A 23,671-nucleotide genomic window follows, 5' to 3' on the forward strand; every position below is an offset into this window, starting at 1 on the left:
GCTCAGAGGATGTGGTCGGAAGCCAAAAGTGACACCTGTGCTGGCCAGGAGGATAGTGAGAGAGGTAAAAAGAATCCAAGGATCACCACCAAGGCCATCCTGATGAATCTGGGCTCTGCTGGTGGTAACACCTCAAGGCAGACAGTCCAACGGACACTGCACACCGCTGGGTTCCACGGACGCAGATAAGGGACACAAAAGCCCGCTTGGCCTTTGCAAATGCTCATCTGGACAAAGAAGAAGACTTCTGGTCTTCTGTTTTATGGTCAGATGAAACAAAAATTGAATTGTTTGGCCACAATGATGTAGCCTTCATTTGGCGTAAAAAAGGAGAAGCCTTCGACCCTAAGAACACCATCCCCACTGACAAACATGGTGGTGGGAACCTAATGTTTTGGTGGTGTTTTTCAGCCGGTGGACCAGGGAACCTAATCACAGTAAACGGCACCATGAAAAAGGAGCAACACATCAAAATTCTCAACAACAACATCAGGCAGTCTGCAGAGAAACGGCCTTGGGCACCAGTGGACATTTCAGCACGACAACAACCCAAAACACCCAGCAAAAGTGGTGAAGAAATGGTTAGCAGACAAAAACATTAACGTTTTGCAGTGGCCCAGCCAGAGTCCTGACTTAAATCCAATTGAGAATCTGTGGAGGGAGCTAAAAATCAAGGTGATGGCAGGGAGACCCTCCAACCTGAAAGAGTTGAATGGAAAGAAGATGAATGGGTGAAAATACCAGTGGAGACATGCAAAAATCTGGTCAGCAATTATAGGAAGCATTTGATTGCTGTAATAGCAAATAAAGGCTTTTCTATTGATTATTGAGAAGGGTATGAATAATTTTGGACATGCCACTTTTTGTTCAAATGTAAATAAAAGATGAGTAATATTTTTTTCCACAATAATGCTTCTTGTACATCGTCATTTCTTCTGGGAGACCTCTGTGTCATTTCTAATAAAAAAAAAAAAACCTTGCTGGTTGAATAAAAGTAACTTTAAGTCAGAATTTGCCAGGGGTATGAGTAACTAAATGAATGAATAATTAAAACTTATTTTAGTTGGTTGCAAGGCAAAACTTCTGATTTTTAGTTTGTTTTTAAGTTCAAGTTTGTTTTTTCATATTTATATTTTATTTTAACTTTATATAAATTAACAAAAACATTTTTAAATAGTTTTAGTTGTAGTTAACAACAACAACAACACTCTCAAGGATGTGTGTCAAATGAAATTGACTTGAACAAAGGCAGAGCTGTGGTGGTCAGAATTTGTTGAACATGCTTTTTTTCAGTCAACAGACATCCATTCAGAAAAGACAAGCTTATACATAAACAAACTGGCCGTTTTATGTGTTTTACATTCACAGCGAGACTCTTATTTCATTTGGGCTTCATGAAAGATGTCATATTTTATTAGGGATAAAATGTTATCCTCAGTTCATAGCACATGTTTGCTTTCATTTAGGCTAGCTGCTGATTCTTTGACTATTTTAGTTGTAAATATTTTAGTCACCTGTCTCGGTACAGACTGTGGTGTCCCATGAGCATATGAGCTGAAAGATGAGGAGCAGACTGTAGTTTTTTTTTTTTTTTATATACGTTCACACATTTGTTGGTTTTGTAATAATAACTTTCCTGCGCTAGTCCTTTTTTTAAAGATGTTTACATTTGAGGGGTTTCCCAGGATGTAAAGATTATTTAGCTTCCAGGCGATCCCAGTGCTTCGTTTGGACAAGATGTGGATTTGGATTAGCCGTTTTTATTTTGACATTTGTCAGATAAGCTTCTGCATTGTATGTGGGTTGAATAAAGGAAGGGAATATTTGCTTAGCGGTGTTTGTGGGTCATAGTTTGAATCAGACCTTGCGAACAAGGACATCCAGCAGCGGCACGATTGAAATTTGTCACTTGTGAATGATTTACAGGCATATTCACTTGGGAAAAAAAAAAAAAAAATCATACATATACAGAAAAATTTGAAATGTGACCTGGGCATGTTGCTGAGAACATCTTCATTCTCAAAGCCTGCTTTCATGGTAAAAATGTCAAAAAGAGCAACCTGTAATACCACAAACCGCAGTGCAGTTCATTCATGTTGTCTTTGGTTCAAGTTGATCTAATAATAGATGTGGAATCCATTCTTATGGTGTGAAGTGTGTGGTCTCTGCCCACTGATCGTTGGACCAACAAGCCAGGCCGGAGCTATTTTCACACCATGAAATGATCCCAGCGGTGAGAAAATTCCCAGACTTGCTCACGATAACAGCTGTGTCTGCTCTGCTAGGTTATCGCTGCTAAATAGTTATAGTGTGAGAATCGAGATTCTCTTCCTCGTTGGGAAAAAATCCACACAAGGCTGTGTTAGTGTGAACATCTAGATTGTTGACATGGCCGAGTGAATCATTCGTTTCAGCACTCAGAAAAAAACACAGGAGAGTTTCCTCTGCAATTTTGCTTTCTCTTTGTCTTCCTTTTCTGTTTCCTTCCTTCCTTTCTTCTCTTTTCAAATCTGGATGTGAGCCATGGTTCTACCATTGAATCTTGTTTGAGCTGAATGAGTTTGAGAAGGGAGTTGAAGATTAACTAAACTAAAAGTTGTATCTATACTAATTTAACTACATTTTTCAGTAGCATGATGGTGAGATGTTTTCTACTGTAGCTTTTCCAGTATCAAGCTGTTTTCTTCCGTAAGATGTGGTGTAGCATAAAATGCTGACAAAAGTTTTAATTTTTTTTTTAATGCATACTGTGCATGCATCCTTATTTCCTAATCAAACACACTCACATAAAATATCCTTTCTTGATTTCAAACGCATTGGAAAGTTTATTTGATTTTCAAGTCATTCTAAAAGAGCCAGTTCAAAAGAAGTGATTCTTTGATTCATTTGAGTTATCAAAGTGTTCATAAATGTCCAGACATTGCATTTGTTTTGTGAATAAGCATACAGTTAAATACTGTTGTGTATTTTGTTAAATTCAGTTAATTTGTGTTGTTTAGTTTTATTAGTTGTGTTGAGTTTGAGTCCAGCTTGGGTAATTTTTTATTTTATTTTATTTTTTATTTTTTTTATTTTTTTTTAATGTCTGTCCCTTTTTTATCTTCATCATTTCCCATCAATTCTTCTACACAAAAGAGACAAACATTACAGTTTTAGAATCCTATGAAATTCCGGGAAAAAAATTCTGTATTTCATTTTTTTCCATTTTAATTTTACTAGACTTTGTCTGGTTAAACATTAAATATATATTCATATATATTCTGTTTTATTTATTTATTTATTTTTTTTTTTTTTTCAAAATTCAATTTTTTCTGTTTTAATTTTTAATTTTTCTGGATTCTGTTTTTTTTTTCAGTTTTAATTTTACTAGACTTTGTTTGGTTAAACAACAACAAAAAAAAGAATATTAATCAAAAAGCATGTCTAATTAATCGAAATCATGAAACCTACACGATTTAAAGGCAATTTATTAAAAGTTTAACAAAATTCAATTTTTAAGGCCCTATGAAATGTTTTTTATTTTTTTCCAATTTCTGTTTAATTTTTTTCTGGATTCCATTTTTTTTTTCAGTTTTAATTTTTCTACTCTGTTTTAATGGTTAAATTAAAAAGATAATGATCTAAAAGCATGTCTAATTAACGGAAATCATGAATCTTACGTGATTTAACAGCAATTCATAAAAAGTTGAACAAAAATAAAATTAAGGCCCTATGAAATTTTAGTTTTTTCCTAAATTCTGTTTTATTTTTTCTGGGTTCAGTTTTTTCTGTTTTAATTGTTCTACTTTGTTTTAATATAATATATATATATATATATTATATTAATATTATATTAATATATATTAAACAAAAAGGCATGTCTAATTAATTAAAATCATGAAACATACACAATTTAATGTCATTTAAAAAAAAGTTTAACATTACATTAAATTAAGCTTTAATGTTTAACTTTATCATTAAAAATGATGTTTCTAAGGCCCTATGAAACTTTTCTTTTTTTTTTTAAATTCAGTTTTATTTTTATGAAATTCTGGTTTCCATTCATTTTCTGGTTTCCATTTTTCTGGTTTCATTTAAATTTTTACAATCAAAAGCATCTGTAAGTAATTGATTTTATAAAAGAATTACTTTATTATTTCATTCATTTATTTTGCATAGAAATACTGTGTTTTTACATTTTTCTGGTAAATAATATTTCAATAATACTTGTATTATTAGTAGTACTATCATTACATTAAGTAATATATTTTTTATGTCACAATTTCTTCAAGTTAAACTTTTATTAGGACGGGATGCTGTGAATACCTTTTATGTTTCTGTTTGTATATGACATGACAATGTTTTTTCTGAAAATAAATGGTAAAATACATATGAAGTGACTCTCAGAGCAGTTCTCGAGATCTCATCTGTGGCATTCATACACACAGAGACATGCAGAACATGCAGGATTCATATTTACATAGTATTTTTGAGGCTTAATATTCACAGACACCATTCCATATCGTGTTTTGATTTAATTGTACTGACCTACTTTTGATTTTGTCATCCAAAATTTGGCAAATTCTGTGACATTCTGCATTATACAGTAAATTACATTTTTATGACTGGATTCTGTAATTCTGTCTGCGTTTTCCATATCATTGAAAATCTTAGGGCCCTACATTTTATATTTTGATCCTGATGGTTGTATGGTTACAAATTGTAAAAAAAAGTGTAGCTTTAAATTAATGTAGTCATTTTCAGCATTGTCTTTTCTCAGATGAGCTGCAGACAAACATTCAGAGGTCAAACCATGTCAGATCATGTTGGGCATCACCGTTTAAGTCTGTGTTTGGGTATGATGACACTATAAACCTGCTCTGCAGGGTCAAGTACACTGAGCAGATTTTAACACAAACACACGTACTATAAACTCCAGTCTAATCCTGAAGCCATTTAAGCCTTTATGTCCCTGTTCTTCTAAAGGGAAACATCTGGTCACTTTGAGCTTCTGAGTGATCGTAAATTCAGTGAAGTTTATGTTTGACTTCTTCGGGGTCGTGATGGCCTGGTGTACTCATTAAAACAGAACTGGATGAAGATAAAGTTGTGCACGGTAACTTTCTCCGTGATTCCTAATATGGAGAAGGGGGAGATGAACACGGTTCAGTCTTTTGAGAGGTCAGGGCCAGTTCCATTGTGTGAGGTCTGAGGATAAAGACTGCAGACAGACCTATATGCATGTGTGAGTGTCTTTTGTTTTATGAAATCTGGGACATCTGGGGATGTAGATCAAGCAAAGTAATGTTGTGGCTGAGTAATAAGTAGTCATTTGGCAGACGCTTTTATTGTGAAGAGACACAGGTTACGAGGGCAGTGCAATGGAGTAACCTGCGGTTTTTCATGTGAACAATTAAAATTTAGTCAGCATTTGCTCACCCTTATGTTGATTTACTAGTTAATTCCGTCCAAAAAGGATATAAAAAGCGTCATGGTGGTTCACGCACTATATTTGAGGTCTTCTTATACCATACGATAGCTTTGTGTGAAGAACATGTCATATATCTTGATGTGCAGAAGCTCAAATTTTATACACATAGCTATCACATGGCTTTAGAAGAGCTGCAGTGCTGCATAACTTTTATGGTTGCTTTTGGAGCTTTTCATGTCTTGATTAATTTGGTTTCACTGCATGTAAAGAAACTTTCACAGTGGTTATAGCTCATGGTTTGGCGTTTTTGGTGTTCAAACCAAAACCCTTTTGGTTCCCATCCTAGATCTTTACACATTACGCCACCACACCTTGGTTTTTGTAAAAACAACAGTTGTTTAATCATGAGCGTAATGAGAAAAGTTCATCAGGTTTGTATATTAGATTTTACCCATTTTGTTACTTTAGCAGTATGGCAGTGAGCAATTTTTCCACTATTAAAATGCAATATTCCCTTGCAGTTGACTTTCACTGATAGATACAGATCCACTTAAATAAATGATATTACTCATAATGCACATTATATAGGTTTTGTTTTCTTTCTGTAAAGTAAATCACATATAAAAGCACCTAATAGGGTGATGTGGTAGCTCATTGCATTTATAGCTGTTTTTTCTCCCTACATGACGCTTTGCATGTTGAATCATGCCGCTGTGTATTGCTGGAGTTTATGAGGCTTATGTGAGTGTTGTAATGGGTTAAGATCATACAGTGCTGGCATTATGAGTCTTACTGCACAACACAAACTGTCAATCCCACTTCTCATTTGTTGTAGTAAATGCAGTTTGTGGTTGGTAAATGTTTTGAGAATAAGTATTGTGACATACTACAATTGTTTTTGATCAGTGTAATGCATCCTTGATGAATAAAGGTATTCATTTCCTTAAAAAATGGATGACTCAAAACTTAAAAATGCTGGTGTAATTGTGCAAAGTTGCAAAGTCGTTTCAGGGAGATTTTATGCACCAGTATAGTGCAATACTTTGCATATGCTACTGGTTGTCAGTGGGAGGTCCAATGTAACCTGTTAGTCAGGAGTATACTTAATAACATTTTAGTTTGAATACATCACACATCTCATGTGACACATGGCTGCAAATAGCCCTGGGTGGCGGTATAATTTTCAGTCGTGTTGTCATGTTGTTTTGCGTTGAGTTCTGTCCCAGCATAGCCATCCACATTTTTAGTGAGCTAAGAAATGATTAACAGTGTCCGCTTTTTTTATTTGTAGCTTTGATGTCATCCATCATCATTGTCTCTTTTTGTTTTCTCTTGCATAGGGGGTCGTAGCTAAAGTGAGACATATTTGACTGGCTGGGCCTCTGGCCATGATGGCCCCACGTAAGCGAGGAGGGCGGGGCCTGTCATTCCTCTGTTGCTGTCTAAAGAAGAGCGACCATCCCGAGATCACCTACCGTCTCCGCCATGACAGCAACTTCACACTGCAAACCATGGAGCCCACCCTGCCCATGCCCCCCACCGAGGAACTGGATGCCATGTTCACTGAACTGGTGGTATGTACTGACCTCTATACGCTTTCTTTTGTTTCCCTTCTTTTGTTTTATTTATTTCCCAAACTCTTAACTGGATGGGTGGGTAGGTGGATGGATGGATGAATGGATAGGTAGATAGATATAGATGAATAGGTAAGTAAAAGGTAAATTGTTAGATGGATAGAAGGATGGGTAGGTAGATGCATGCATGCATAGATGGGCACGTAGATGGATGGATGGATGGATGGATGGCTGGGAGGGGAGATTGATGTATATGTAGATGGATCAATGGATGGATGGGTGGATGGAAGGATGGTAGGTGGATAGATAGGCTGGTTGATGGATGGATGGATGAATATGTAGATGGACAAGTGTTTAGTGGGTAGGTGGATGAATGGATGGGTAGGCAGATAGAAAGTACACGGACGGTAGGATGGATAGGTTGGTGGGAGGGTAGATTGATGGATAGGTAGATGGATCGATGGATGTGTAGGTAGATAAATGGGTGGATGCAAGGATGGTAGGTGGATAGATGGATGGGCTGGTTGATGGATGGATGGATGGATATGTAAATAGGTAAGTGGAGGAATAGATGGTTTAGTGAGTGGATGAATGGAAGGATATGTAGATAGGTGGAGGTGTAAATGCATGAGTGGGTGGATAAATGGATGGGTAGGCAGATGGTTGGATAGACAGATGGTAGGATGGATGGGTAGATGGATCAATGGATGGATGGGTAGGTAGATAAATAGGTGGATGAAAGAATAGTAGGTGGATAGATGGATGAGTTGGTGGATGGATGTGTAGATAGGTGGAGGAATGGATGGCTGAGTGGGTGGATGGATGAATGGGTGGGTAGGCAAATGGTTAGTTGCATTGATAGATGGATGGGTGTGTGGCTAGATTGGATAGGTTGGTGGATCGATGGATGGTTAGGTAAATAGGTGGGTGGTTGGTTTGACTGATGGCTCAATAGTTGGATGGGTAGGTAGATAAATGGCTGGATGAAAGGATGGTAGGTGGATAGATCGATGGGTTGATGGATGGATGGAAATGTAGATAGGTGGAGGAATAGATGGCTGAGTGAGTGGATGAATGGGTGGGTAGGCAGATGGTTAGTTGGACAGATGGGTGGATGATGGGTAGGTAGATAAATGGGTGGATGGAAGGATGGTAGCTGGATAGATCGATGGGTAGGCAGATGGTTAGATGGAATGATGGTAGGATGCATCAATGGATAGGTAGGTAGATAATTGGGTGGATGAAACGGTGGTAGGTGGATGGCTGAGTGGGTGGATGAATGGATGGGTAGGCAGATGGTCATATGGACGGGTGGTAGGATGGATGGATGGGTGGGTAGATTGATGGATAGGTAGGTCGATAAATAGTGGATGGAAGGACAGTAGGTGGATACATGAACGGGTCGGTGGATGAATGGATATATAGATAGATAGGTAAAGGAATAGATGGCTAAATTGATGGATGGATGTTTAGGTAGGTATGTAGGTGGATGGATAGGTAGTAAGAGCTCTCGTTGTAGTTTAACTTTCTGTTGGTTTATGTATTTTGTTTAACTATCTATTGAGGCCTGATACTTTGGACACAAGCTACTTTGAAAGTCAAATCTGGTCTTTGGTTTTGTCAAACATTATATAGGCAGACATGAGAAGGATAATTTATTAAAACAGAGAGGAACTTGTCTTTGCATTCCATGAGGGGTTTTCACCATTGCATTTTTTGCTAAGACAGAACATACAGACTTCTTAAGCACACAATCCCACATGGCCAATAATCACAAATGCAGTCTGTTAAGTGGGTTCATTCACAATAATCCCATCGGAATAGTTAGAAAAATGCTTGTTCTTCAGTCGAGCACTGCTTTGCTCTACCATCCTCCATTTGTGGAGTGAATCAGTGCTTGTCTTGGACTCTGTAATATGGGGACTCCAAGCATTCTCTGCTAATGGTCCAGTAAAGAGTATGTTAGACAATGCATGTTCCCTCATTAGCTCTGCAGACTCCATTGAGTAGGAGAATGTCTGTATGTCTCATGCCCACCAGCGCGTGACCAGCAGGCATTTGGCACAGATGGGCTCATGGAAGACTTGCATGCGCCAGACTCCGTCCCATACGCAGCCTGTCCCCTGCTGAGCCTTTGAGGACCCACAGTGAGCCACAACTCAGACGTCAGTCAGTGTCATGTTGACTTGATTTAACAGGAAAATGATTCTAGCAGGCTTTTGATTAGGGCTGCAACTAACGACTATTTTAATAGTCGACTAGTCACCGACTATTGAAACGATTAGTCGACTAATCGGATAATTATTCAATTTTTCTCAAATTTAGCATGAGATTGCTTTAATTATGTGGAAAATTATAGTAAACACAAGAAAGAAGGGGGTACTTCAATGAAAAATGCATATTTTGCTGCTGATAGGCCAATTCATACTAAAAGTAAATAAAAATGCCCTGTCTAAAACCAATTAGGCACAGTGCTCGGTCAGTACAGACATAAATGCATAAATTAAGAAACTCTATAATTTTTTAATGGACAGGCACATTTGTTTTATAAGAAAAAATAAATTAAAATCAAGTAAACATTTTCTTCCTGTAAACCATCAGCAGCAATAAAACAGTAAACAAAAATGTATATCCAAAACAAAACGTATTGGCTTCCATGTTATTTAAATCTTACCGAGGCCAGCCAAACTCCGTTTCATTCAACTGTCCGACGTGCTTTCTCTTTAAATGTTCGTGCATCACAGAGGTGCTGCCGTGATGCGCAAGGACTGCTTTACAAACCATGCAGGTAATATTTTAATTCGCCGTAGCAGGCTAAAATGCTCCCAAACTTTACGCCTGTTTCATACATACTCAGTCTGCAGTGCGTCTACAGTCCGTGTGCGTTACGTATGCGGTGCAGAAGAAGCACAGACTCGTTTTGCTTTCACACAGAACGCATTTGCAGTCCGTACACTGTGAACGTTCTAATCCGTTAACATGGGTGTGGAAAAAAAAACGTACTGCAGACGGAGTATGTGTGAAACGGGCGTGTTTTGGTACGCGCAGCTGCTGCGTTGGACGCCGCCATTTCTGTATGTTATCGCTCAGCATAGAAGCTGCGTATGTGCGACTCTCGGCAGAAAGATGCCTCACTCGGTTGTCTGGCGACAACATCGACAATGAAATTCATTGTCGACTATTTCTATTATCGATTTTTGTCGACAACGTCGACGAATCGTTGCAGCCCTACTTTTGATTACATGTCGTTTTGAGGTGAGAAAGCAGTCCTCCTCGTGAAGTTGAAACATAGCTGCTTCTTTCTAAATGGCTTTTAGTGAGTGTGAGACGTAGCAGAACAAAATCTCAGGTTCAGGTTTTTCCTGCAGAGACATAAAGAGGGAGTTTGTATGAGAGAACTGTCTGGACAAGATCAGATTTTGACCTGCTTCTGCAATAGATGTGCTGTCTGGATGTGATGTTCTCTCTCTGGAATCTCTGCTCAAATATACATGAGTACTTACGAGTTGGATTATACGATTTCCCTGTATTTTTCATTCTTTTTATCCTCATTATTTCCTTATGCAGCCTGTTAAAGCGGTCTCGGGACCTGCTCGTTGTATGTGTCTCTCACATGATGTTAATTAACTTGTGCCCGAACATCTGGACTGAATATGACCAACTCGGGCCAGAACTGCATCATGGGAATGCACGGAGGTCACAGGAGCGTACAGGCATTAATTGATGGTTTACATGACTAAATCTTTTCTCTGCCATGAAGAGACAAGGACTCTCTATCTCACACAGAATTGTGGGAAATTAACCCCCGCTTGAGGGTCAGTGATATCTAGAGGCTGATGTCAGACTTGAAGTCATGTTGGTTTTGTCAGGCCATGGTTGACTGGATAAGATACCTATGTGTGTCTGCCAAATCACATATTATTAAATATTATGTATTATGCATATTCTTCAGTGCAGTTAGGGTCTATCTATCTATCGTTCTGTTGTTATATCTATCATTCTATCTGTCTGTCTGTCATTCTCTATCTAATGTTCACTCTTTGCGTCCGTCCGTCCGTCCGTCCATCGCCCTGTCGTTCATTTTCTTTCTTTCTTTCTTTCTTTCTTTCTTTCTTTCTTTCTTTCTTTCTTTTTCTTTTCTAAATCATTCTGTTTATCGTTCTATCATTCTATCTATTGTTCTGTCATTCTATCTATCATTCTGTCTGTCTGTCCATCTCTGTCTGTCATTCATTCTCTTTCTATCTAATGTTCGTTCTATGCTTCTGTCTGTCCATCCATCCATAGTTGTCGTTCTCTTTCTTTCTTTCTTTCTTTCTTTCTTTCTTTCTTTCTTTCTTTCTTTCTTTCTTTCTTTCTTTCTTTCTTTCTTTCTTTCTTTTCTATCTCTGTCTGTCTATCATTCTTTCTATCCAATGTTCGTTCTATGCGTCTGTCCATCCATCCATCCATCCGTCGTTCTGTCATTCTCTGTCTAACGTTCTATCCTTCTTTCTTTCTTTCTTTCTTTCTTTCTTTCTTTCTTTCTTTCTTTTCTATCTCTGTCTGTCTATCATTCTTTCTATCCAATGTTCGTTCTATGCGTCTGTCCATCCATCCATCCATCCGTCGTTCTGTCATTCTCTGTCTAACGTTCTATCCTTCTTTCTTTCTTTCTTTCTTTCTTTCTTTCTTTCTTTCTTTCTTTCTTTCTTTCTTTCTTTCTTTCTTTCTTTCTTTCTTTCTTTCTTTCTTTCTTTCTTTCTTTCCTAAATCATTCTGTTTATTGTTCTATCGTTCTATCTGTCTGTCTGTCTTTCATTCTCTTTCTAAAGTTTGTTCTATCCGTCTTTCTTTCTTTCTTTCTCATTCTGTTTATTGTTCTATCATTCTATCTATCGTTCTGTCATTCTATCAATCATTCTTTCTGTCTGTCTGTCTATTTCTCTGTCTATTATTCTCTTTCTATCTAATGTTCGTTCTATGTGTCTGACCGTCCATCCATCCATCCATCCGTCGTTCTGTCATTCTCTATCTAACGTTCTATCCGTCTTTCTTTCTTTCTTTCTTTCTTTCTTTCTTTCTTTCTTTCTTTCTTTCTTTCTTTCTTTCTTTCTTTCCTTCCTTTCTTTCTTTCTTTCTTTCTTTCTTTCTTTCTTTCTTTCTTTCTTTCTTTCTTTCTTTCTTTCTTTCTTTCCTAAATCATTCTGTTTATTGTTCAATCGTTCTATCGTTCTATCTGTCTGTCTGTCTGTCTTTCATTCTCTTTCTAAAGTTTGTTCTATCCGTCTTTCTTTCTTTCTTTCTTTCTCATTCTGTTTATTGTTCTATCATTCTATCTATCGTTCTGTCATTCTATCAATCATTCTTTCTGTCTGTCTGTCTGTCTATTTCTCTGTCTGTCATTCTCTTTCTATCTAATGTTCGTTCTATGTGTCTGTCCGTCCATCCATCCATCCATCGTCCATCCATCATCCGTTCATCCGTTCATCTGTCCTTCTTTCTTTCTTTCTTTCTTTCTTTCTTTCTTTCTTTCTTTCTTTCTTTCTTTCTTTCTTTCTTTCTTTTCTATCTGTCTGTCTATCATTCTCTTTCTATCCAATGTTTGTTCTATGCGTCCATCCATCCATCATCCATCCTTCTGTCAATCTGTCTAACATTCTATTCGTCTTTCTTTCTTTCCTAAATCATTCTGTTTATTGTTCTATCATTCTACCTATCATTCTATCTGTCTGTCTATCATTCTCTGTCTAAAGTTTGTTCTATCCGTCTGTCTGTCCGTCCATCCATCCATCTGTCCATCCGTCGTTCTGTTGTTCTCTTTCTAATGTTCTATCCATCTGTCTTTTTTCTTTTTTTCTTTCTTTCTTTCTTTCTTTCTTTCTTTCTTTCTTTCTTTCTTTCTTTCTTTCTTTCTTTCTTTCTTTCTGTCATTCTCTTTCTATCAATGTGTCTGTCTGTCCATCCATCCATCCATCCATCCATCCTGTTGTTCTTTCTAACTATCATTCTGTTTATTGTTCTGTCGTTCTATCTATCGTTCTCTATCTGTCTGTCTATCTCTCTGTCTGTCTGTCTATCACTCTTTCTAACGTTTGTTCTATCCGTCTGTCCATCCGTCCCTCCGTCCATCCATCCATCTATCCATCCATCATTCTTTCTTTCTTTCTTTCTTTCTGTCTTTCTTTCTTTCTTTCTTTCTTTCCTAAATCATTCTGTTTATTGTTCTATCGTTCTGTCTATTTTTCTATTGATCGTTCTATTTTTTATTTGAATATTATTATTACAAATAAACAACCTGTAAATCTTTGGTATAAAGTGTTTTAAGGTGTAAGAGTTTATTGGATTTGACATTACAAAGTATACATTATTTAAAACCTCTTATCTCCTTCTCCTACAGGATGAGCTGGATCTCACAGAGAAACATAGAGAGGCCATGTTTGCCCTTCCTGCCGAGAAGAAATGGCAAATCTACTGTAGTAAGAAAAAGGTAAGAAACTAGCATTGGCCAGGGCTGGGCAAGGACTCCTGTAACAGATGCCTATTCCATTTTCCAAAGACCTGAACGTATAGCCTGGCATTGACCATGCATAGCAGTTTCCTAAAACAACTCTGTTTCCTGCGGAGACGTTTTATCTGGCTTGACCGTGGAGTTTGAAAATGAACAGCTAAATGTATGAACACATCTCAGTCGTACTGTACATCCAAAAAAGGACCTAATGTAAACGCTGTTGCTCTAGCACAGGCTTGGCTTCGCGACAGAGAAGTGGTGTTGAGTGCAAGGGTTTATTTTCACAGTACTTGTGATTTGGGTCTGAGGAGTGAGAGGTAACAGAACCCAGGCTGCCCTGACACACTCTGTAAACCCTCATTTATAGGAGGCCTTTACGCCAGTGGAACTGGTCACGACTCAACAGGGGAGCGCTCTTCAGCTGCTGACCTATTGTCCTCTAAAACACTTAACAAATAATGCTGTCAATCATTATGAGGTTAGGAATGAAGGTTATTCTCATTCATATATAAAAGCAAACAATTATGTTTTATCTTTGTAAGCTTATATGCTAGTAGAGATGAAATTTCAGTTCAAATTTTTATAGTTTATGTCTGGCTTAAAGGGCCATAGTTTACCCCAAAATGTAACATTCTGGATTTATGCATACTGATGTCCCTTCAAACCTGTATGACTTTGGTTCTTCCATGGAGCACAAAATAAATTTAATCACAGTTGTGTGTTTATTTCTCACAATTCAGACTTTCTTTTCCGAAATGTGAGTTTATTTATCCTAATTGTGAGTTTACGTTTCACAATTGTGAAAAAAGTCAGAAAATCTTATCTTTATCTCACAATTTTGAGTTTTTACACACAATTCAAACTTTTTTTCATAGAATTAAGTTTATTTTACAGTTTTGATTCACAGTTTACATCTCGCAATTCAGACTTTTTGTGACTTTTTATTGCAATTGAGAGATTATAAATTAAAACTGCAAGATACAAAGTTGCAATTCTGAGAAAAAAGTCAGAATTGTGAAATGTTTATAACTTTAAATTGTGAGATAGATACATTTTCAATCCTGAAAAGTCATAATTTTGTGAAATGTAAACCCACAAAAATGTTGTGAGAAGGAAAGTCAGATTTGTGAGGTAATGTTAAAATTATTTTTGTATTATTTATTCACTGGTGGAAACAAGCTTCTATAACTTTCAGTTTTCTTTATTTTATTTTAAATGTTTTTTTTTTTGTATTTGTGACTTTGAGTTTATATCTCCAAATTGAGAGTTTACAAGTTTATATTTTACAGTTCTGAAAAAGGTCAGAAAAAAAGTCAGAAGAGATATAAAATTCTGACTTTATCTCACAATTTTTTTGTCACAAATCTGTGTCTCGCAACTCATAATTTTATCAGCGTTTATCTCACAATTTTGAGTCAAAATTGCAAGATGCTAACTCAAATTTATAACTTTAAATTGTGAGACACAAACTCATAATTCTGAGTCTTAATTTTGTAAGATGTAAACTCACAAAATGTTTTGAGAAAGAAAGTCAAATTTGTGAGAAGAAGAAGTAGCAATTCCCTTTTTAATTTTTTTATTCAGTGACGGAAACAAGCTTCTATAACTTTTATTTATTTTATTTTTTATTTTATTTTTAATTTGTGAGATGTAAACTTGCAACAAATTTGCAAGAAAGAAAGTCTGATTTGTGAGAAAAAAAGATGCAATTATTATTTTTATTTTGTGATGGAAACAAGCTTCTATTATATTTTAGTAGTTTTATATTATTTAACTTTTTTTAATTTAATTTAATTTAATTTTTTTTTTTTTTTAATTTAGTTTAAACCTAACCTGTCCAGGGAAAAACCATAATGTGCTCCATTATCCCAGCTCAATAAAACACTGAATGCAGCGTGTCAGCCAACTACACCTGCAAGGCCTGAATCAAATCTCCTCCCAGTGGAGTTTTGGGGTCTGAGCAACATGTGGAACCAACACCGTGCAATATAATGAGTGCTAAAACTACCGTCAAGATGTTGAGGCCAAAGTACATGTGAATGTCTGGTATGAAGTATTTGTGTTCATAATACCCATAATTAGATCTTTCTCACCCTACGTTTTGGTTTCAAGCTACACTTTTATTAATCTCTAAACCCCTATGGTCCGAAATAGTTTAGTTAAATTGTTTAATTGCAGAACGTGGTTATAAAACAATGGGTGGACTTGTTAAATAAGATTCCTGGAAGCTTATCGGCTCATGTGGTGTGCAACCCCCCCCCCCCCCCCAAAATAACCCCAATTCCCAATTCCAAACTAACCCTGGCCAGCACAAGTCAATCTTAGCCTGAAAGAGCAAGCAGCTGCTATATTATGGACACTTGAGCATAGCACAAAACACTGTGGTATTGTTTCCCAACCCCAGGCTTTGTATTAAAAGCTTTAAAGAATCGGTTACTCTGGGAAAAGGCAGTTTTTGGACTGAATTGTAGTCTTTTAACACTCCAGCCACAGAGTTTAACTCAACATTAGGAGTGGAGTTGAGCCGAAGCTCAGTCTTGTGTCTGTATTCAGGTAACAAGAAGCATCTCAAACAAGGTGTTAGCTGTGGACACTCACTCACATATAACACATCCATTCACAAGCACTTTTGGATTGTTGGATGCGATTTGGTGGGAAACGGAATGGTTAGATAAGCCCTGTTCTCACACATTGTGGCTGTGGAAGTGCTTGAGAAGCAGGCAGTACAGAGAGATCTGTGTTGGTGTGGAGGACAGTGCAGTGGTGTTTGTGTGTCAGCTTGCAGTTTAAAGAAGAGTTCAGAATTCACCCTAAAAAAAAAAACAAAAAACAAAAACCTTTGGTTAAACCTTCTTATATCTATCTGTCTGTCTATAGTTCTATGTATCATTCTATCTATTATTCTATCTGTCGTTCTGTTCTGTCATTTATCTATCTGTCTATCTGTCTGTGTCTATCGATCTATTGTTCTATCGATCATTCTATCTGTCTTTCTGTTCTGTCATCTATCTGTTTATCTGTCTGTCGTTCTATTGTTCTATCTATCATTCTATCTGTCGTTCTGTTCTGTCGTTTATCTATCTGTCTATCTATCTGTGTCTATCGATCTATTGTTCTATCGATCATTCTATCTGTCTGTTCTGTCATCTATCTGTCTATCTGTTTATCTGTCTGTCGTTCTATTGTTCTATCTATCATTCTATCTGTCGTTCTGTTCTGTCGTTTATCTATCTGTCTATCTATCTGTGTCTATCGATCTATTGTTCTATCGATCATTCTATCTGTCTTTCTGTTCTGTCATCTATCTGTTTATCTGTCTGTCGTTCTATCATTCTATCTATCATTCTATCTGTCGGTCTGTTCTGTCGTTTGTCTGTCTGTCTGTCGTTCTATCATTCTGTCTGTCGTTCTGTTCTGTCGTTTATCTATCTGTCTATCTGTCTGTGTCTATCGATCTATTGTTCTATCGATCATTCTATCTGTCTTTCTGTTCTGTCATCTATCTGTCTATCTGTTTATCTGTCTGTCGTTCTATCGTTCTATCTATCATTCTGTCTGTCGGTCTGTTTTGTCGTTTATCTGTCTGTCTGTCTGTTGTTCTATCATTCTGTCTGTCGTTCTGTTCTGTCATTTATCTATCTGTCTATCTGTCTGTGTCTATCGATCTATTGTTCTATTGATCATTCTATCTGTCTTTTCTATCATTCTGTTGTTTATCTGTCTTTCTGTCTATCGTTCTATCATTCTATTCCATCATTCTGTTCTGTCGTTTATCTGTCTCTGTCGTTCTATCTATCATTCTCTGTCGTGCTGTTCTGTCGTCTGTCTGTCTATCTATCTATCTGTCTGCTTCTGTTTGTCTGTCTGTCTGTCATTCTATCTATTGTTCTTTCTATCTCTGCTGTTCTCTCTCTCTATTTGTCTATTTGTTCTTTCTGCCTACTTATCGCTATATCATTCTTTGTATCTGTCTATCATTCTGTCACTTTTTCTATCTGTCATTCTTTCTGCCATTCTGTCATTTACCTATTTATCCAAACAGTTTTGTGTTGTATAATAAATTTTTTTTGAATAATTCTATTAATTTAGGTTAATTTTAATTAATTTAATTCATTTTTCTTTTCTTTTTTTTTTTTTAATTGAAAATTTCTCTCAGTATTTATATAAATGTGTGTTTATATGGTTTCAGTATCCAGGCTAATCTTTAGTTTTTTCCCACAGGAACAGGAAGAGAATAAGGGGGCGACCAGCTGGCCTGAATTCTACATCGATCAGATCAATTCCATGGCTGCTGTAAGTATGACTAACGAACTAGACAGCAAATAATGAACACTTCCCTGACCGCACTCATTTCCGGCTTTGCCCAGAGGACATACAGTCTCTTAGTCAAGAGGGAGTCATTAAACGCACATATGTTGCCCTTAAGGAAGTTGTAGGTGTTTATCGAGTGGTAAACAACTATAAATATTTCATAGGGCAAAGAACGCTGATGTTTAGATAATTGGTGAAGCTATAAATTCATTCACGTTATAGCACACTTTTTTTTTGTATTACAGTTAAAACTTTGAATGCAATTAGATACTTTAACAACTTTAACCTGGCAAACTTTGGACAGTCCATTAATTATTTGCCTCTATGTTAAATATCACCACCAGAGGAAGTCCCTGCTGGCCCTGGAGAAGGAGGATGAGGAGGAGAGGAATAAGACCATAGAGAGCCTGAAAACTGCTCTCCGCACACAGCCCATGAGGTACTGCCTTTAACACACACACACACACACACACACACACACACTTAGACACACACTAAGGGTCATTCCATGACAGCGCAATTCTTTTTAATTACTCTGATTAAGCACTTTGTCTCACACATGGCTGTGTGCAAATGGAGCGTCTCTCTTTTACTAAGTGCTTCATTAAATCCTAAGTGCACACAGTACTTTGTCTTCGCAGACTTTTAGATCTGCAGCTCAGTTTGTGTGCTGAGAGTGATTCAGACCTCACAAAAAGAAATAATGTACCAAAATCAATAAGGAAAAAATGATTTTGCTTTAAGACAATTTCAGGAATATTAAAAATAAATGTGACCCTAGACCACAAAACCAGTCATAAGGGTCAGTTCTTTAAAATCGAGGTTTATACATCATCCGAAAGCTGAATAAATAATAAATAAACTTTCTGTTGATGTATTTGTTAGTACAGGACAATATTCTGTCGAGATTTGAACTATTTGAAAATCTGGAATCTGAGCGTGCATAAAAATCACCTCTAAAGTTGTCCACATGAAGTTCTTAACAATGAATATTACTAATCAAAAATTAAGTTTTATTATATTTACAGAAGAAAAGGTGCAAAATATCTTCATGGAACATGATCTTTACTCAATAACCTAATGATTTTTGGCATAAAAGAAAAATTGATCATTTTGACTCATACAATGTATTTTTGACTATTTCTACAAATATACCTGTGCTGCTTAAGACTGGTTTTGTGGTCCAGGGTCACAAATCTTAAATATGAATGTGAAATATTTGTCATCCCAATACTAAAATTAGTAAATGCCTTCAAAAATATTGATTTCTGGCTGCTATTGAGCATATTTAATTGAATTATGTTAATTAATTCAAAGTTTTGTAAAATAGCACATGCGTTTAAAAGCACTGTGACAGCTGCAAAAATGATTGAGAATATGTATCGCTAGGGCTGGGCAATTTGGCTTAGAATCAAAATCTCGATTAATTGAACATTTTAACCCGATTACGATTAATGAACGATTATTTTATTTATTAATAAAATTATATTTAATTATATTTATATAATATTTTTTTGCCCTCATAGTTCACTGACAAGTTTTGTACAGTAAATATGTTCACATATTACAAGCGAGAGATTTTTGGATGAAGGGTGCATTACTTGATTTTAAAATAATTGAAGGAAACACACTATCTACGATCTATGATTATTAATTGAACATCAGTGTTGAACAACTGAAATTAAAGCAAGCATTGCTTAAAACGAAAAGTCACATTTTTCTTAAATTAGTGAAAATAAATAACTTGCACTATTGGAAACAAAATAAATAATTTTCAATGTTTTTCATATTAAAAGTAGAAAATAAGCAGTATCTCCTCTAAATAAAATTACCCTTGTATATCCTGTAAATACTTTTTACTGTATAAATACTGTTTAAGCTCTCCATCGACATGTCGGCGGAATAACGGAACGGAGCGCTAGTGTTTTTTAAAGGGAAAGTAATTGAAATAATCTTCCTGGAAAAATTTTAACGATTATAGGTTCTGAATGTTGATTTCGATTATTTTTCGATTAATCGCCCAGCCCTATGTATCGCTGTCCCTCAGAAACCATTTACAAGCCGGCAATTTAATTTTGCTTGGCCCTCCATCATGGTGGTAAAAGCCTCAGCGAGTTTTTCATGCAACCGTCTCTGAAACAACAACAGAAAATGCACTTAAAATCAGGACATTAAGTTTAAATTTTCCATGTGTTTTTCTACCTGAGTTGAAATGTCTTTTCATCTGCTCCTCAAGGTTTGTGACGCGCTTCATAGACCTCGATGGACTGACGTGCATCTTGAACTTCCTGAAAACGATGGACTACGAGACCACCGAATCTCAGATACACACCTCGCTGATCGGCTGCATCAAAGCCCTGATGAACAACTCTCAGGGACGTGCCCATGTGCTCGCACATTCAGAAAGCATCAATATTATTGCTCAGAGCTTGGCCACTGAGAACATCAAGACCAAAGTGGCCGTTCTGGAGATCATGGGTGCTGTTTGCTTGGTGCCTGGAGGGCACAAGAAAATCCTGGAAGCCATGTTGCACTATCAAAAGTTCGCCTGCGAACGGACGCGATTTCAGGTAGGGGGAGTGGGAAAATTCAGGACTTGGTGGTTTTCTTCATTGGGATGAACTTAAATCGTTCATGAAACCAGTTGTTCATAAATCGTCCCTTGAAATCCAATGCAACGATTTGCACAGAAATTCGTTCTGCTTTTGTTTCACAAATAAGGCCACTGAGACTTATGAATGAAATATTAAGAGGTGTTTCGCCTTTGTTGTCCTCATTCCTTCTCCCCATCTTGTTTTCACATAGACCCTTCTAAATGACTTGGACAGGAGTACGGGCCGCTACAGAGATGAGGTGAACCTCAAGACGGCAATCATGTCCTTCATCAACGCGATCCTCAGTCAAGGAGCAGGGGAGGTAAGCGCTACTTTCTCTACATCTGCATCTCATTAGATTCAAATCATCCGAGAGTTTCTCCATGACTTCCAACGTTTCATTTACAGACCAGTTTGGAGTTCAGAATTCATTTGCGGTATGAATTTCTAATGCTGGGCATCCAACCAGTGATTGATAAATTACGGTCTCATGAAAACTCCACGTTAGATCGGTAAGTGCTGTATTTTGAGACACATCATCCTCAAGTACTTGGCCGGGTTTCGTCGAGCTTAACATGCAGTCGTCTTTTATTACTCTTCAGGCATTTGGACTTCTTTGAGATGCTGCGAAATGAAGATGAATTAGCCCTCGCTAAGCGGTTTGAAAATGTACGCTCGCTGTCTTAATTTGCCTTTAAATACAGCCGCTTGTTTTTTCAGTAGTAATTTCATTGTCTCTTTTTTTGGTTCAGGTTCATATAGACACTAAAAGTGCTACTCAGGTGTTTGATCTCATCCGGAAGAGGATAAACCACACGGACGCATTCCCACACTTTATGTCTGTCTTACAGCACTGTCTTCATATGCCATGTAAGTGATGTCACTTCCCTTGAACCCCTCCATAAGTGTAAACAATTAGACATCATAATACTACCTCATCATAACTAGTGCCACTGAATAATACCAAGTAATACCATGGTATATACAGTTGAGGTCAAAAGTTTGCATCCCCCTTTCAGAATTTGCAAAATGTTAATTATTATACCAAAATAAGAGGGATCCTACTAAATGCGTGTTGTTTTTTCATTTAGTACTGACCTGAATAAGATATTTCACATAAAAGACGTTTACATATAGTCCACTAGAGAAAATAATAGTTGAATTTATTAAAATGACCCTGTTCAAAAGTTTACATACACTTGATTCTTAATGCTGTGTTGTTTGCTGAATGATCCACAGCTGTGTGTTTTTTGTTTAGTGATAGTTGTTCATGAGTCCCTTGTTTGTCATGAACAAAAAAATCCTTCAGGTCCCACAAATTCTTTGGTTTTTCAGCGTTTTTTTGTGTGTATTTGAACCCTTTCCAGCAATGACTGTATGATTTTGAGGTTCATCTTTTCACACTGAGGACAATGAGGCACTCATATACAACTATTACACAAGATTGCTCACTGATACTCCAGAAGAGAAAAACATGCATTAAGAGCCTGGGGGCAACTTTTTGAATTTGAAGATCAGGGTAAATTTACCTTATTTGCATCTAGGAAGCATGTAAGTATCTTCTGTAGCCTCTGAAGGAAACTACTAAATGATAAAATTTGATATTTAAGCAAAATAGGAAAAAAATGTATGCATCTCCATTCTGTTCAAAAGTTTACACCCCTGGTTCTTAATGCATCGTTTTTACTTCTGGAGCAGCAGTGAGCATTTGAACCTGAATCTTATTCAGATCAGTACTAAATAAACAATGACATGCATTTTGTATGATCCCTCTTATTTTGGTAAAATAATTAACATTCTGAAAAGGGGGATGTAAACTTTTGACCTCAACTGTTGCATTTATCCAACACGGCACTATGCCATGTGTTTTGGACATGCAATGGTGCAATGTTGTTGTTGTTTTATATATGTTTTATTTATTTACTTATTTTAGGTATTTATTTATTTATTAACAAATATTTTTTTTTTTTGAAAAAGTAGTTGTTTTTAGTTAATTTTAGTCAGAATTAAATTTCATTACCATTCAGAAATTTCAATAAAATTACTTTTATTCAGCAAGAATGCATTAAATTGATGACAGTAAAGTCATTTATAAAAAGATTTATATTTCAAATAAATTCTGTCTTTTAAACTCTCCATTCATAAGTCCTGAAAAAATTGGTTTCCACAAAGATATTAAAAAGCATAACTGTTTTCAGCATTAATAAAAATAATAAATCAGTATATTATAATGATTTCTGAAGGATCATGTGACACTAAAGTAATCATTCAGTGGAGTACACTGGAGTAATGATGCTGAAAATTCAACTTTGCATCACAGGAATAAATTACATTTTAAAATATACTAAAATGGAAAGCAGTTATTTTATATTGTAATAATATTTCCCAATATTGTGTTTTTTTGCTGTATTTTTGATCAAATATAAGAGCATAAGACACTTTTTGACCTCAAAACTTTAAATGGTAGTGTATATGTATGCATTAAATCAATCATTATAGTGTGTGTAGTCTACTTGGAGGTGTTGACCATCATCTTTTCTCTTTCCTTAGACAAAAGAAATGGAAATACTGTGCAGTACTGGCTCCTCCTCGATCGAATTGTCCAGCAGATTGTCCTACAGAACGACAAGGGTCATGATCCCGATGTGGCTCCCCTTGAAAACTTCGACGTGAAGAACGTAGTGCGAATGTGAGTAAGAGTTAGTCCAGATGGAATTTGTCCAGCATGCGTTGTAACATTTAACAAAAGTGTCTCCTGCTGTCCTAATTTTTTTCTCATTTATTAACATCCTGAGTTTTAATACTCTCTGAAACTGCCTGTCATATAATTTTTTGATTTAAGTAATTTAAACATAATCCCAAATCCATAATCCAAACCCGAAGTCATTTTTTAAGCAAGTAAACCCATTCACCTGTATCTAATCACATTTTAGAAAAGCGCCAGACCTCAGATTTTGGTGTTTCATGTTCATAAACCAAAACTCGTCCAGAATATAACTAAACACGACAATCGCAGAACTGTGTGTACAGACCGAAAAGTTGCTTCCTTTTGGTGGGACAAGAGTTAAAATAAACACATCTTTGTGTCATCTTTCTGCATGGGATTAATTAGAAGAGAGACACAACTTCACTGTAGTTCAAACAAGTCGAAAGCTGAGAGAGACGGTCTGGGACAGTTTCAGTCAAATAAAAACAAATATGCAGAATCCATATGGAAAACATTTGGTGGTTTGATCAAATGTTACAGAGCAAATTTTTTGACTCTCGGTTTAAGGCGACAGGGGCATCTCTG

At 36.4% G+C, this 23,671-nt stretch overlaps 1 protein-coding gene across 3 annotated transcripts in view; it reads left to right on the top strand.

Annotated features, from left to right (window-relative positions):
• Positions 1-23,671, top strand: part of daam1a (dishevelled associated activator of morphogenesis 1a) — a 72,079-nt gene that overhangs the window by 27,697 nt on the left and 20,711 nt on the right. For all 3 annotated transcript variants that reach the window (XM_073826900.1, XM_073826902.1, XM_073826901.1), the window contains exons 2-11: positions 6,751-6,984; positions 13,364-13,453; positions 17,696-17,767; positions 18,130-18,224; positions 20,022-20,355; positions 20,591-20,701; positions 20,788-20,891; positions 20,982-21,048; positions 21,132-21,249; positions 22,930-23,068. In XM_073826900.1, coding sequence (XP_073683001.1) covers positions 6,799-6,984; positions 13,364-13,453; positions 17,696-17,767; positions 18,130-18,224; positions 20,022-20,355; positions 20,591-20,701; positions 20,788-20,891; positions 20,982-21,048; positions 21,132-21,249; positions 22,930-23,068 — 1,316 coding nt within the window. In that variant the 5' untranslated portion in view covers positions 6,751-6,798. The remainder of the gene's footprint in view (positions 1-6,750; positions 6,985-13,363; positions 13,454-17,695; positions 17,768-18,129; positions 18,225-20,021; positions 20,356-20,590; positions 20,702-20,787; positions 20,892-20,981; positions 21,049-21,131; positions 21,250-22,929; positions 23,069-23,671) is intronic.

Source organism: Garra rufa, chromosome 21 (genome assembly GCF_049309525.1).
Source record: "Garra rufa chromosome 21, GarRuf1.0, whole genome shotgun sequence".
In the NCBI taxonomy this organism is placed as follows: Eukaryota; Metazoa; Chordata; class Actinopteri; order Cypriniformes; family Cyprinidae; genus Garra; species Garra rufa.